At 38.7% G+C, this 16,700-nt stretch overlaps 1 protein-coding gene across 1 annotated transcript in view; it reads right to left on the bottom strand.

Moving 5' to 3' along the window:
- The window catches only part of PHEX (phosphate regulating endopeptidase X-linked), a 95,477-nt gene that overhangs the window by 57,380 nt on the left and 21,397 nt on the right, over positions 1-16,700 (bottom strand). Inside the window, exons 4-9 of the mRNA XM_061453271.1 lie at positions 14,966-15,052; positions 13,685-13,911; positions 10,055-10,123; positions 9,116-9,232; positions 5,737-5,820; positions 5,286-5,431 (exon numbers count right to left, since the gene is read on the bottom strand). Coding sequence (XP_061309255.1) covers positions 5,286-5,431; positions 5,737-5,820; positions 9,116-9,232; positions 10,055-10,123; positions 13,685-13,911; positions 14,966-15,052 — 730 coding nt within the window. The remainder of the gene's footprint in view (positions 1-5,285; positions 5,432-5,736; positions 5,821-9,115; positions 9,233-10,054; positions 10,124-13,684; positions 13,912-14,965; positions 15,053-16,700) is intronic.

The raw sequence follows: 16,700 nt of genomic DNA, 5'->3' as shown, positions 1-16,700 counted from the left end.
TATGCAATTCAACTTCAGCCCCAAAACAAGTCCAATAATCACCTACACATATTATTCTCATCTTGTGTTACACAATATATTTTGCATGGATAGCCATTGCTCTAAGATTATGGATATCCACGTGTTGTTTGCTCTACATTGGGATATATATAACATTTGGGGTAGGCCACAAACTTCTCCATAGGGAGGAAAACTGCTCCTTTGCAGCAAATATGCTGCTATGGACTGCTTCTAGCCAGGCTCCAATACACCCACACAAAGCCTCCAGCTCAGGATATGTTGATGGAAGCTTATACTCTTTATCACCTCCCTGGCTGGGTGACCAAGAGGTGAGAATGGAGAGGTTTAAGGCAAACTATAACTACATATTTTCTATAGGTGACTGAGCACATGATGACCCAGTAACTTCAGCAGCATGTACACATCCAAGTGGGACACTACACCAAGAGCAGATGGGTGGCAATCTCAAGCCAACTGCCACTTCAAAGGCTTGATACTTACTGGTCTTTGTGACCAGTGCAGCTTCTACAGGAGAGTAGAGAATTGCTGTGGTGTATATATAAATCCTGCCTGTTATACACTTCGTCTCTCACACTGGACATATTCCATCTTTTAGTATACAGATATATCATATAGTATACACAAATTCCCACAACAATTGTAAAACGGATCCAAAAAAGTTCTTTTTAGCATGAATAATGTACATTTATAACACAGTACATGTTACAAAATTTAAAACAGTTAGCTCTGCTTAGATGATCAAACCATTCTGAGATAATGCTTTAGGGTCATCAAAAATTAATTCCAACCTATGAAATACCAGAAAGTATAGATCTTCCATTTAACATATTTCTGACAATGTGGAATTTCCTTACTCAATAGCAACTGAAGCACCCTAAAAATGCTCAGCTCTTGTTGTTTTTGTAAATGACTAGAACTCCACAAGCCTCACAACTCTGCCTCATGTTTTTCAGCAGAGCTGAATAGCATCCATGCTCCTGCTGTAACTACTCTGTGGATCTACAACAGTACTTATGCAAGTCCTAAAGACTAAAAGGTTTAAAGACTTCATTTCGATTAAAAGTCTTAGGTTAAAAACCCCAGCTAAACAGATCTCTATCATAAACCAATTATAGGTTACAATTCAGTATTTAATTGCTACCAAAAAAAAAAAAAAATCAATTCTCCATTCTGTGTGCTTCCTGTTCTCATCCAGTGCTGTTTTTCCTTCTGGTTAAGCTGGGGAATCTCTGTCAAATTGGTAGTGTATAAAAGACTAAAATATGTCAAGGATGAGTCTCCAAAAGGTGACTTATTCACAGACACTAATGCCAACAGGAATTCAGAAACTTTTGTATCAGACGTAAATAATGAAGGCAGCTGTCAGTTTCAGGAAATATCTCACAACTAATTGAGGTTTGTTTTAATTTGGAAAGGGAAAGAAGGCTGACACATCCTAAAACCAAGTCGCCTGATGAGATTATAATAATTCCTGATTGCAATCACACCAGAATTCGCCAATGCATAAGATGAAAAAAAAAAAACCAAAAAACAATAGGAAGGCTTTGCTTCAAAGCCCAGATATGTCTATTTGATGGAGGGCAGCAATGGGGGCAAAGCATGAGGGGTTTTGCTGTTGTAAGTTTCTTCGAGGGGCAGTGTTCTTTATTTTGTTTTTCAAAACAAAAAAGAAATCATATTTTGTTTGAATTTGTTTACCTATTTTGGGGATGATCATTTTACCTTTTTTGGCTAACTATACAAAATTAATTGGTCATCTTCATTTGGTTTAGAAACCGACACATTTTGGTTAGTAAATGCCAACAGTGATATCTTGAGGTGATTTTCATCCCAGTTTCACAAGTAAGTACACTGAGGGTCAGAGCAAAATCCAACGCACACATAAAACATAAAAATCTTCTCTATTCTTTCAATAAAATCAGGGCATTTGTTTTTGTAACCTGTCAGAAGAGTACAGTACATAGTACCCTATTTTAACATCAAAAAGACTGTTACAGAAAGCGTAGGCTTGCTCTTAACCAATATGACCATTAGTGTGATACACACTCCCACAGGAAGTGGTAGAGAGCTTGTTTGCTGGGACAGTTAAAATTACACCACATCTTATGAATATTTACTAAGGAACTCTCTACCCTGTCTGGGAATAAAGTAGATTGCTGATGTGAAATTTTGTGAATTTGTAATATTTTAATCAACAGACACTGTAGTAATTAAAGAGGATAGATTAAATATGAGATAGATGGACAAATTACTTGACATTTTAAGGAAAAAATCCCTTTCAGAAATATTGAGATCTGTTTGAAAATCATATTCAGAATTGAGTCAGGAATCAAACTATAAGTACTGAAAAAATTCCACCTCTATTGCTAGAGGCACTAGTTCAACTCAAGCTATTGTAACTTCTCTCTAATGTTTCAGAGGATGTGAAGACCAGAAAGGAGATCTAGTGCCCCCATCCCTCCCTAAAGAAAATGCCTCTCATGCTTCAGGAATTACAATGTGCTTCTCTATTAATTGTCCTACACTATAAAGATGGAGGGTAAGGTAAGGCAAAGGAAACCAGTTATTCATTCCGACATCCATGAGAATGATAAAGCTGCTTCCTTCAACAGCTGAAAACATTTCCAACAATGACACAATATACTGTGTCCTCTTTACAGCTTACACATAAAGCCCCAGCACACAAGTAAAAAGGGAAGGGGTATAAGGGGCTCCCAAGAGGTGATAGCGCAGTCCTGTTTATTGTCTTACATGGCACAGCTGTATTTGAGCTCTGCCATTATCTTATTGATACCACAGCTACATCTAGGTTTTCAACAATACTCTTCTTCCTGTAATAGATATAAACTCCATTTAAAATTAGTCAGTACCTTAAAAAACTAAAGAAATCCCTGAAGACTTCTTACAAAGTTTGATTTCAGCACTGAACACCTGGCATGATTTAAATTTCCTAGCTCAGGGCTAATGGAAACTCCTGCTAGGCTAGTTACCCAGCTTCTTGGGCAGCTTTCAACAGACAGCCATGCTCCTAGGCTGGATTCACAGGAGTGCCCTGGCTTGGGAATTTCAGACAGACCTCCAAACTACACAGCTACACATACTTCAAACTCTACACAGTAACATGATTATATGCAGCAGGGTTGTCAAGTAGATAACTTCCTCATTCTACAAAGTTCACTCTACAGCCTGCCAAAGTGCTATTTTCTAATAATATTGCCATGTGAATGATTTCACAATTCAAGATTATTCAGCAGGTTCTCCAAGGAAGCAATTTTTAATATGATTATTGTGAGTCCGCACAGCTTGTCACCTTCATCATGAAGAACAGCTTCTGTAACTAGACTTAATTTTCCCTCCATTCTTCCCTCCACCTGAAACAAATTTCACAGAGTACTTTGACAGATCCTTACTTTTTTCTGCCATTTTGAATAGTACCTATGACAGCAGGTTGCTCATCTGGGAAGGGGACACACAAGGCATTGGAATAAAAGTATACTTTAGGGATAGAAGGTTTGTAATGGAAAATGATATGAATTTGATGAAAGTACCTGCTTCTTCTAATGACGCTGCATCTCCTGAAATGGTGAGAAGTTAATTGGCATTCTAATCACTCAAGTAAATCCAAAATTTGGGAATGCTTTACTACAAATTCGATTGGTCTAGATATTTGCAGTAAAAACCCAAATTCATGTTGTTTGCATTAATTTAACCTTTAAAATATCATATGGAGAACAAGAAATGAGATTACCTGAAAGAAAATGCCCTTTCTTAGCTTTCAGAGTTTGCATTACATGGAAAGGTTAAGACCTCATTGTTAGGAGTTCACGTTAAGATGATTTCCTAATTTTCTCAGACCGGATAACAAGGTTACTTCTGGAGCAGACTGTGACATTTTAAGTAATGAAAATCATCATCTAACATATAAACATGATCTTTGTTACCATGCAGAGACTGTTTGGATGGGTTTTACAAACAAGAATTTGAAGCCTGCTTGGGTTGAATTTAGCGCTATTTGCAACTTCTAACATTTCATGATGCAAATTTCTAACAGTAAGACTGAGAAGAAAATGCCCAAACCATTATCATCTGTAAGATATGCAGCATGAATATACTTCTGCTTTTGCCCACTTCCTGACCTGTGTGAGTCAGGAAGCTGGTATTGGGCTCTGCTGAAGACAGGCATTGCCATTCTCTCTAGTCATTATTCCAGCCTCCCTCTGTCATGTCACCAGCTGGCTTAACTCCTCTTCAGTACTCAGATTTTCCCTGAATAAGACCTTAACAGGAAAAGTCTCCAGGTATTTACCCTGTAGTTACGGAATAAATTTGTGTTTAAGTGCATTTGTAGAGAGGCAATAGCTAATTATCTGTTGTCTTGCTATATACACATCCTCTTAAATCACCACTTTATACCCAGTGACGTAACTAACTATGAGATACAAAAAAGCATGGACAGCCCAAAATATTTAGAAGACCTTCTTCAGTAGATTAAGATTGGTGGCACACTAATGATATCTGTTAGAATTTTATAAAGAAAGGATGTTTTGTTTATCTGAAGGCAGATCAATCATTTTTATTTTTTGTATTGTTCAATTTCTGTGTTATTTTTACAGGTACTACAAATTAATGTAAACATTCTGTCACTGGAGACACAGAGCAACAATATAATGCTTCTGAATTAGTCTTTTTTTCTGAAACATAAGCTTATTTGTGGCAGTACTGCATAATCAGCAAAAAATTATTTTTTGAAACAACAGCCTAACAATATTTTTTTAAAAGCTCAGAGACATGCCCCAACAGAGATCACTTGGATGACATCAATAATGATGTTTTGAAATCGGTTGTCATGTTCACATACACTTTTTCATCACACTGCCCAAAGGTGTGTTGCTTCCCTGTGCAAAGCACATCTACTATGTTTAATCTAAGCTACCTGCATGTTGCAACTATGTCCTATGGGTGTAAATAATCTGACAATGTACAAGACCCCATAAAAGTAAGAGATGCTGAATGCACCTGCAAAGAGCAGCTTTAATGCAACACGTTTTCCATAAATTAAGGTGTTGAAACTGCAAATTCTCCTGCTACACACAAGCTAATATCTATATCCTCATTCAGAAAAAACCAAACAGACCTTTTGCCTAGAGACTTGATTCCAAGATTATCTGAAACACATTAAAAAAAAAAAGCAAATAAAAAAAAAGAAAAACAGGAAAAGCGATGTCCTCTCATAAATGTGCGTGAAACTATCATAGGATCCTTACTTTTTCCTTTCATTTTCTAGTATCCTGAATAAATCTTTGAAGTACTGGGGAACACGGACAATCACATTTTCTGAAGGACCTATATCTTTGAGCTCAGGATAGAGTCTGGTGTCAATCACCTTCTTGATGTATCCCAGCCAGTCAAACTGCAATGACAAAAGAGAGGCTGGTTAAAGCAGATTATGAAGACAGATGATTTATTAACTAAAGTGCACCATTGAGAGCAATGGTCTCAAATCTTATGAAGACTTTAGAAACTATCTCATTTTGTCTTTACATGTGTTTTCAAACCTCAGTAAACTCGTAACTGTATTTAAAATGACATCTGCCATAATTGAGTACACACATTCCTGATGATGTTCCTTTAACATGCTGCTCTGACCACTAAAGGCAATCTAAATTACATAGGTTAGACATTAAAAGAATAGCTTTGCAATTATTCCCAACGAACCTGTGGAATCATGGCACTAAGCTCCGATATGTTCATTTTATTGTACATCACCTCACTTGTTCTATTTTCGTATGGAATCATGATCTGGGGAAAAAAAAAAAAAAAAATCAAAACCAAACCAAAATCATCAAAATAAGGTAAGTACCTGCTCTTACATTATTGCTGTCCATCATAAATCCTAGTGCAGAAATATCTCACCACCTGCTTTCCAAGCAAAACATTAACTTCCTTTTCTAAGGATGACATTTAACTAGGAGAAATGGAACACAGCCCATTGCCAGTTTAACTCATTACTGGGAAATTTAATGAGCTGCATGTCTTCTTTCAACATATTAGACCAATTTTAGCTCTGATTGTTCTAAGGAAATGCATGCTGATTCATAAGAGGTAAAAGCATACTGAGACCACTAATATTTATTCACCCCATCATGTCAGGTAGAAGCCAGCTCCAAACTATATGGTTTAAAAGGTCAAATCTGAGATAGGTATGGTGGAATTGCATCTTGTCTCTTGGATTTGAACACTTTCTTGCTATGGCCTGTCTCCATCTGAGGGAAGAGCCAGATACATACAAGTATTTCTTCACTTTACTCCACCATCCTCATTACCAGAAAACCTGGGTATATAGGCCACACATGATCTAAAGCATTCTCCAACTAGGTCTCTCATCTGGGTGACCAGAGGAGCCAGCCCTCAGGATTTTCTCTAGTGCCAAAGCCCAAGGACACAGCAAAAAGAAACCCTAAACACAAAACAAGTCCTTTCGTAATTGACAAAGGACATTCAGATTCCAAGATGGCAGTATGATTCATAAGAGAAAAAAAAAAACAAGCACAAGACAGAGCTCAAAATTTTCTCAGTGTTCAAGAGAAACAAGAATTCCTGATGGCAATTCCATCCCTGCTCTAAGGTAAATCTTATATGACAGGCTGTACGCTATGCAGTTTAAAGAGGACAGAGGTCGACGCTAGAGTAACCATACAGCTGGTGGTTCTCCAACCAGAATTCTCCAGTAAGTGCCTGTGGTTTTACTATTGCTCAAGCCACTCAGAAAAAAATATAACTTTCTTCTCCCTTTTTGCTAATTTCATTTACCTGACAAGTCTCTAAACTCTTCTTGAACCTGTCTGCTCCCTTCCTCTCGAATCTTTTCCCCTTCCTCCAGAAATTCAAACCTAATTGAAATCTTCCTTGTATGTAATAAACTCTCTTGAAGCATGACACTTCTTCCTATATCCAAAGTATCCTTCCTTTATCCTTCCTGTCTCTTCCTGGACACATAAATTCTCCATTACATACATTCACTTAAAATGAATGCAGAGGAGCACAGAATATAGTAGAAGCCTAGAAGAAACAAACAGATCTCCTTCGAAATCATGGTAAATGTTTATACAAATCATTGTGCTCGTTAGGGATTATCCAAAACCCTTGTCCCTGGACTCATGCCTAATAATCTAGATATATTTTAAGAGTATTCATACTAAAGAGAAATTAGGTAACCATGAGCAAGTCAAGTGTGGCTTCTTGCATAATTATGCATTACAGAACCTGAGAAAATGACAGTTGCATGACTATGCATTACATGATCCATGTCATTGTATATGGTAACTGCACCTATATATTTTGTGGGTTAAAGCTCTGTAAGACATTTGCTAAGTAAAGCATTAGAGTTACCAGAAGCAGCAATGCATCTTCTTATCACATCACCAATAAACACAAAAACCAGTTTCTGTTTTTCAAGTCTACTGGGTCACTATGAAGTATATGCTCATTAGTCCATCTACATTGCATATCTGAAGCTGAATATTGGACTTTATTTAAGAGTCCGGCAAAATTTCATCTCTTTTGGCAGAGATGAAAACACTGATTTACTACTACTGTTAATGACCCTCAATTCTGTATAAACCACTAAGAAGCATCACTGCCTTTCCTCCTGCAGACTGCAACAGCAGAACCAGGGGAAAAGTACTCTGCTGCATCACCTGTCCTATGAAACAGGTTTCTCTTTTAACAGGATACTCAGCATTTCACAAGGGATAGCTTATTTCCATGGTGATATGAAGGAATAGCTCAGCTGACAGTTCTGCAAATCAGTGTCAAGTTTGTAGCCTTAACTTTTGCTGTTTTCCCAACACTGAGGTTAACTCTTCTCTCTAGCTTTAGAAGAAGTGGAAATGATAGTGGATTTGCAGCTCTGAGGAACAGGATTCCTGCAGCAGCCATACTGAAACAGGGCTATGGGGAAGCAGAAATGCTCCTTCAGCCTGCAATAGTCCTAATGCATAAATTAAAATCCACAAGGGGGTAAATAATGTCACCAAGTAAATAAGTCAGAACCAAGTACCAGGTTTAACTCTGCTTAGCTTTACCAAATTCAGTTGGTCTGCTAAATCAAAATTCATGGAGTTTCTCGGCCCCTCTCCAAAGGTGCCCCTTGAAGCAATTCAGGAGCTAACTGCCATGTGACTGTAACCACTGCCCTCTCGCTATCAAGCAGCAATGTCACACCTCAGTGTTGCACTGCTTTTAGACTGTTCAGAGAATCAGCCTGATCTGATTCTTGAATACATGGTAAAGTATTCTCAACATAACTGCACATCAGGGACTCAAATTCTGCCCAAGCTCAAAATTATAGAATCATAGACTCACAGAATTGTTTAGGTTGGGAAAGACCTTTCAGATCATTGAGTCCAACTGTAAACTTAGCACAGCCAAGTCCACCACTAAATCACGTCCCTAAGCACCTCATCTGCACATCTTTTACATACCTCCATGGATGGTGACTCAGCCACTTCCCTGGGCAGCCTGTTCCAGTGCTTGAAAACCCTTTTGGTGAAGAGATTTTTCCTAATATACAATCTAAAACTTCATACACTTGGCATCAGCCCATTGATCATAGGTTTCTAGCTGCACAGTGGCTTTCAATGCATTGGTGTAGATGCACTTGAGTTGAGCTATTGATGCCACCACATTTTGGAGGGGGAGAAGCCCAAATTCCTACATGACCATTCTCAGGTGTTTCTATGGTTTCCAATAGATCAATAACCCTTGTGTCTTTGCTGCCGCATGGATCTCCATCCTTTACCTCCACTGAGACGGCAAATCAAGCAACCTTGTCAGCACAGTCCTGCAAACACTGGAATGACAACCCTAGGCTTACCTCTAGTGAGTCTGGTTAACATAGGGTGGCACTGGAACAGGTTGCCCAAAGAAGTGGTAGACACTCCATCAAGTGGTAAATGCTCCATCCCTGGCAGTATTCAAGGCTAGACTGAAAAAATTATTGCTAAGGTTGTTGATATAATGGCTTTTCATTTTGAAGAAGTATTGCACTTTTGTGAGGTAAAAGCTAGCTTCAGGCCTGCATTAGGTTACCAACCTCAGCTATTTTAACTTCTAGTCTTAAAACCGATTTCATATCAGACTCAGCTCGTGAAGCATTTGCTCCCAGAAGCACTGCTGTATCAACCATGAACTGCAAAAAGGCATCTCGATACTGTAAAGAAACAAAAAGAGTAAAATTACCACTGGATTTATTGTGAGCACAGCTGTAGCAGTAGACCAGAAATGCCCAGCTATTGCAAAGTGTATAATACTTTGTACTTTCATGACCTAGCAACCAAAATTGTCCTTTCCTTACATTGAATGCCAGCTGTCATCAAGGAAAAAAGGAGAAATAACACTGTAAACATACTGCGCATAACAGAGAGATACCCACTGTGGTTCACGGAGTATAAATCTCAGGGAATGCAAATGACACTTCTGGATTAGACTGACAACACTTACATCTCTTAAAGTGGGATTAGACAATGTGTATGAAAATCATACTTAACCTACCTGATTACTTTCTACAATTACATTAATTTCTTGGTGAAAGACAGGAGAGCAGTTCTGGTTGTTTACCAGGTTGAAAAAGTACAGGTTAGAGAAGTGCACATTGAAGTGGATAGAAAACGAGCCGAGTCAGATCCAGAGGATTGTGATCAGCAGCACAAAGACTTGGAGGACAGTCACTAGTATTGTACTCCAGACATCAACACTGCTTGAGCAGAGGGTTGGACAAGTTGAACTCTGGAGGCCCCTTCCAAGAAAGAACAAAAGCATGGGGACCCCAAGTCTTACAAAAATCTTCATTTGAGAAATTTTGCAAGAGTGTTTGTAGTGGTGGTATTTTCTGATAGAAGATACCCTGAAAAATTTTGATCCAAACAAGCTGCATTCCTTTCTGAGTCTGGAGTTTGAGAAAAAAAAGCAACAATGGAAAAAATGGAGGGGGGGGGGGGAATAGTCATTCTCATGTCCTGTTAATGATACTTACAGATTTGGCTTCTGTGGTGTTCTCCAGGTAATCCTCTCGAGATGCAAGAGAGAGGCTTGCTTGGTCAAGCTGTTAAAAATGACAAGCAGCGTTCAGTGTGTAAATTCATCAGAATTCAAAGGTAGCCCAGTAAGAAACCTTGCAAGGTTTGTTCTTCTGGCAGTTATGGTAGATGTGTGAAAATATCTAATGCTTAATACATTGCACCAGCCTAAGTTTCACAGGATTTCAAAACAACAGAAAAATGTTATACTGTGCTGACAGACAATACTTAAATCACATCACTGTGATCTGGGAAGCCTCAGATGCCCACTGCAATATCTGAGCCACATACTACAGCAAAGAATCACCTACACAATGTATGTGTTTATGACTCTGTTAGCAAGCAGGTAATGCACTAGCACTGGGTCTACAGTTGGTGGTGATGACCATTCATCCTATAGATATTTCCGGGGTACAACAGTCAGCTTGAGACAAACACTAGTCTAGTACATGGACCAAGTTCTCATTAGGTACAGGAGCATATTTGCTGCTGTGTATCTGGAAAGCATCACTAACCTTTTTGATCAAAATTAGGTTACACTTTTGATCTTCACCCTAGACCAGCACTAAGTGCTGTATTTGGGTTTATTGAACAGATGTACTAAAGCAGCTGGATATTAGCCACAGAAATTACTGCCCTTATGCACAGGAAATTGCTATGCCTCCAGTACACTAGCTAAAAACGTCTGGTAATTCCAGGTGGATCTTTGACTTCTACTTATATTTTTGACTTAAACATGGATCAAATTTGTTGTTCTACAGTCACCCATATATTGGAGTAAGGTTCTCAAGATAATTAAACCAGACCTGAAAGTTCATTGAGATCTGCGCTTAGCCTTTTGTGTGAAATGATTACATGGGAGAATTTGCTTACTATTTCAAGTTCCTCACCAGGCAAAATTCACAGCACAGCATCTATCTTAAAATCACCACTGGAAACTGAGATTTCTAAAAATATTTCAATTCAATGAGGTCAAGTTAGGGTATGGAAGCTGAAGCTGAAAAAATTCAGCCAGCATCCAGACTCTGAATAAGATACTAACTAGAGCAGAAAGAACAGTTTTGATGTTTTAAAATTGTTATTTTGATGCTGTATTTGCTTTTACAAGATAAGTCTAGTGAAGAGAGAGTGTATTTATTAAAATAATTTCACAGTCTTTTTTAATCTAAATCCTGCATCATTTATATTTCACATTTTCTACATTTATAAAAATGACCTAAATAAATACAACCTAGAATCTAAAAATGAATTAATGAATGTCATTTTTTCCTCTACTTGTTGATGTTCTCAACCTTTAAAGCATACCATAAATAAATAAATAAACCACCCACTAAAAGGAGAGTAGTTGTGATGCTCAGTGCAACCCTGATTCTTTGAAAAATAATATCACCTTCGTTTTTCATATCAAAGTAAAAATAATATACTCTTATGCTCTGCATGTGTGTGTCCTGGTAATAGTCAACTTCAGATGATTTGATCTATTTCAATTATGTGATTGTTGCATAAAATGCTTATCCAAATTTTCCTGGCTGAAGGGTTACATTTGACAACACATTGAAACCAAGAAGCACAAATATGAAATATAAACAAAAAAGTTCACCAACTTCTTCAGCTCTCAAAAAAAAAAAAGAAAAGACCATGTTGAAACCTGAACAAAGTTTTATTTGGAATTTCTACTTTTTGTCTGATCCACTCATGATTTTGCAATGCTGAACAAAAAGAATTTTGCAATAGAGCCATTTTCACAGGCATATTTGAAACACTCTGTGGTATTACTCTGCTCCCCTGGGAATTTGTTAAAACACGGACAAAGTCAAATACTGTTGGATACATTCTGCAGATCAAGATTTAGTAAAATTTACAACAACAGAATACCCTATGGAATAATAGATCATTTATACCACGTAGTGCTTCAGTTATTTAGATGTCTAATTTTTAGGTGCCACTAAGCATACTGAGTGAAGATACTATATAAATATATAAAGGGGGAGTGTCACGAGGATGGAGCCAGGCTCTACTCAGTGGCAAACAATGATAGGACAAGGGGTAATGGATACAAACTGGAACACAAGAGGTTCCACTTAAACTTGAGAAGAAACTTCTTCTCAGTGAGGGTGACGGAACACTGGAACAGGCTGCCCAGGGAGGTTGTGGAGTCTCCTTCTCTGGAGACATTCAAAACCCGCCTGGACACATTCCTGTGTAACCTTATCTAGGTGTTCCTGCTCCGGCAGCGGGATTGGACTAGATGACCTTTCGAGGTCCCTTCCAATCTCTAGCATACTGTGATACTGTGATACTTTTGTTTCCAAGAGACCAGGAACAAGGATATAACTGCCCAGCCTTTTGTTGACAGGTGACTTGGCCTGAAATATCATGACAAGAGACAACTAAATAGCTCTCCTGATTCTACTGTTTCAGTTCTTTTAAAGAAATCTCCAGGCAAAGTGGTCCTCACAGGATCTGAACAATGTCTTAGCAGTGTGACATCTTTAATACAGAGAACTGTTGATCTGCTGTTGACCTGACTATTCAGGAAAATGTCCTAGAGATGGGGAAAAGTTACCCTTCAAATATATACCAGGTTAATGCCTCAGTCAAAAGGCATTTCAAAAAACTGTCTCAGAATCAACATCCACTCTAGTACCACCACAGTTAACTGCTGTTTGATCCTCAAGTACAGCGTATTCCTGACTACATCCCTACAACTAGCCAAGATGCTAGCAATGTAAGGATCATAGATCCTATTTTGCTGTGATGAATGGCATCATAACTTTCTTCTTTGTCCTTTCGCTCTTGCTTTCATAAACTATTTTCTTGTAGCAGTGTAGGGCTGGTCTGCTCTGGCTACTGATCTGTACTTCTTAAACAGCAATGCATCCGGCCCAGGCAATCACTCTTGCCACAGTGACATCTCACAGTAATAAAACTCTCCCTGGAGTTTTGTCAGACTACAGTGAGGCAACATTTCTAGGGTCTTTTCCTCAGTAATCTAAACTGTTGTGTAATGCCATGCACTATTAACAAACTGGTAACCCTTTGGTCCAAAAGCTATAACATTTCAGTAACAGGATCAATCCTGTATTTCAGGTTTAATAGTGCTTGGGATACACCTGTGCTATTATATGCAGTATAGGCACAAAGCAATGTGTTTCTATCTCAAGAAAAATAGCTCAAGCTATATGCTATTGATGCACCATTCTTCATCTTCACAAACACAAAACATTCTTCATGTAACTGATGAGTCATAAGCAGCAGTCATAAGCAGCACACAAGAACACCACCTGGACTAGATGTGCGCCTTTCTCATTTTCATGTACCTACACCCTGAACATTGGTCCAATGAGAACTTTTTACCTTGTTTGTCATTTGAAAGAAGAAAATATCCTTTACAGAAATATTTTTCAATAGCATGTGGTTCCTAGTGGTTTCTACTTTCCCACAAATCACCTCCTATGTTCATCTGTAAATCAGTAGATAACACCAACAATAATCAAGTGTAAACATTTGGTATGCAAACATGTTTTTTAAAAAATGAGACCACAAGATACCATGCAAAGTAACCCATTAGATGTGTTATCCAGTACCTTCAGGATATAACGATTGGAGATTTTGTCATCAGCAGCCACATATAAACGGATGAAGACAGAGTTACTGTGTTGACCACGAAGAGTTGCCAAGGCTTGGACTAAGCTAAACCTCCTTTCTGACCATAGCCCTTCAGGTCCAATGTTGGATTCCAGCACAGGCCACTGGAAAGGTGAGTGTCTCAGTATACTTAACAGGGGTTTCACGTCAGCTTTTTCAATTTTATCTGAAATGTCAAAGTATGACAACAATTACATTCCAGACAATTCAAATCCAGTGGCAGCCGCACAAGCACAAAGATTTATCGGTGTTGATTGACTTCTAGGCAAGACAAAGCACAAAAGCTGAAACCCAAAGGCTCTGCTATTCCTGTAAGCACAGAAGAATGGGAGTCCAAACCAGTTTATCTGCATCAAGAAAAAGAGAGACAAATCAGTGCCTTTCAAAAAGGGAAAGGGCTAGAATTAAATAAATTAAAAAAAAAAAAATCCTCACTTAAGAACGAGCATAGGAACTTCACTATTTCTGGGAGGGAGCTATTGTACTTAATCAAAGCTAGAGAGGTCAGCATCTTGGCACCGAGGTTGCAGGGCAGGCTGTCTCAATTGCTGACAGTCAGTCTCAGGCTGTGCTGTAAGAAAATTGTGCAGGAAATAAAGTCTGAAAGAGTCAGGACAAAGGGCACTCCCAACTCATCTTTCACCCATGCAGATACATAAGGTAGTGATGTGTCCCAGACTAGTGTGCATCACCTTACAGCAACATTTCAAACTCAGGAAAATCATTCCACATATGTGGCTATATGGGTCCTTCTCCAGACTTGCTTGGCTCATTAGTTCATTTTAAGCTAAAGAGTCACGGGCTGTCTGTACCCAGCCCTGTGGAAGAGTTTTGATCAAGTAAATTTAAAGAAAGGTAGAAGATACTAAGCAATAGGGTCTTGAAAGTGTCAGTATGAAATTTCATCAGAGGATTCCGCTGATTTACTAGGCGCTACCCCCACAACTCCAAGGCATGGTTTGGCATACTTTTGCAGAGGTAAACATCCCTTCACAGTTTTCTGACAAGCAGAGGTCTCCATAAAACTGACTTCTTGTGCCTTGGTGTACCTCAGTCTTGATAGACACCTTCAGAAATATGTAGAAAATCCTCCATGTTCAGTTGAATCACTGAAATCTGTGCCTCTGCACAAAGCTTTACTGTCCTCAGCAGAGAGCGAAAAAGCCTGCTTTATAAACACAGGTAATATATATGTGTTCCTCTCAAATCAGGCCACTTACTCTCATTCATGCAGGATGCATAAAGGATCTTGGCCTTCTGCACAGCTTCACTGTCTCGCCTTTTGCTGATGGGTTTCTCAAGCAATGCTGAAAAAAAACCAAATTATTTTCAATGCATCAAAAAATGTAGAAACTGTCTGTTTGTCTGTCCCAGCATTTACTTTAATCGTAGCGTTTAATTAAGGTTGAGGTTCTGTGTATATTTTCTTAAGCAGTAACAAAGACATAATTGCACTTATTTCGATCCCCAACAGAGAATAACTATTTATTTATTTATTTATTTATTTTTAAGAGGACAGATTTAAAGGCAGGTAACAGATACTGCGTATGACTCATCCTCTCAAACGGCAACCCTTAGCAAAATGAGTGGATAGTGAATCACGGGATGAGGATGGAAGGGAACCAGTGAATAGGGCAGGGAGGCAGAGAGTCTTTCAAGTGGCTCAGCCTCTGGTGTTGGTATGTTATGAAATTGGGGTCTAACAGAGATGACAGAATCCCAGGAACGAGACCAGTGGCATTCACTTTTGCCAGATCTGCTGCTGTTGAAAAAAGTAGCAGAGAACTACCCTGTGGCTGTCAAACACACACAGCCTCATTCTTGTAAATGACAAAGATGGCCAAGTGTCCAACTATTACCTGAAAAGCTACACTACATAGCTCTCTCACACTGTGGGTATCAGTCTCCTTGGTGACCGAAAGCCAAACTAGCTTTTCTAAACCATCATCTCTCTCTACTGCTTGCATTCCCCACATTTCCTTATGGAAGTATAATAGCGTGAAAACTGCATGTGAATCTGAGCAGTCCACTTTCAGCTGCCTCAAGCCATTTTATCCAAGATGTAAATCAGCCATGATGCAGCTGCAGATACCCATACTACAACTAAATACAGAGGCAACTTAGCTTCAACAAGATCTATCTGCTTAGGTGCAGCACAGCATTAGCACTTCCATGGTGAAGAAAAGCAGAGTAGTACTTAAGCACAGCACAGAAACCTAGTAAACCCTGTTGGACCTCACCTGGTTTTGTAAGACCCAAACAGGTCCTGCACAGCATTAGCTTATTGTTACTAGGACTACTGGAAAGAGTGGCTTTGCTGGAACCATCCCAAGTCCCTCCTGCTGAATGCTCAGCCAGAGCTAAAATGTCTTAAAAAATTCAGAAGTGCCTTCTCTGTGCTATGGTTTCAAATGAGTAAAGGCACAGTGCAGATTGGCCCTGTGTATTGAGCTAAGAAGCATGCCATACACAAAAGAGGGAAAAATGTGCAAAAGAAGATTCCCAGGTCCATACTGCTGACCTCAAACTGTTTAGTAGTCAAAGAATGCCCTGGTGATGAGAAAATGCCACTTGTATGCTCCCTTCAATCCTTTTTCTCCTTAAAAAAAAAAATAAAATAAAACCACAACACACCCCACACCCCACACCCCCCCAGAAAAAAAGAAACAAAAAAAAAAAACCCAACAAAACAACCAAAACCAAGTCAAACTCATTTGCTTGGATCCTTGGGAGATGTAATGAGATCCTTCTCTCTTATTTATAGATAAGATTTTCCCTAAAAATACTGCTGGATACAATTCCCAATAGTTTTGGCTTCAAATCCTCAGCTTGTTAAATACAATATAATGCAAATCATCAACACATATCTTCAATGTCCACAGTTCTTAGTAGAATAATTGGACCTGTTCGTGTTTTAAGAATGGCATTTTAAAAGAAACCGTAACTGAAACCTCC

Source organism: Pezoporus flaviventris, unplaced genomic scaffold, assembly GCF_033815535.1.
Source record: "Pezoporus flaviventris isolate CSIRO_AGI_PZ_B2104156 unplaced genomic scaffold, CSIRO_AGI_Pfla_v1 ptg000015l, whole genome shotgun sequence".
Taxonomy (NCBI): domain Eukaryota; kingdom Metazoa; phylum Chordata; class Aves; order Psittaciformes; family Psittacidae; genus Pezoporus; species Pezoporus flaviventris.
The sequence above is the reverse complement of the archived record's forward strand: the minus strand, read 5'-3'. Positions and strand labels throughout refer to the sequence as shown.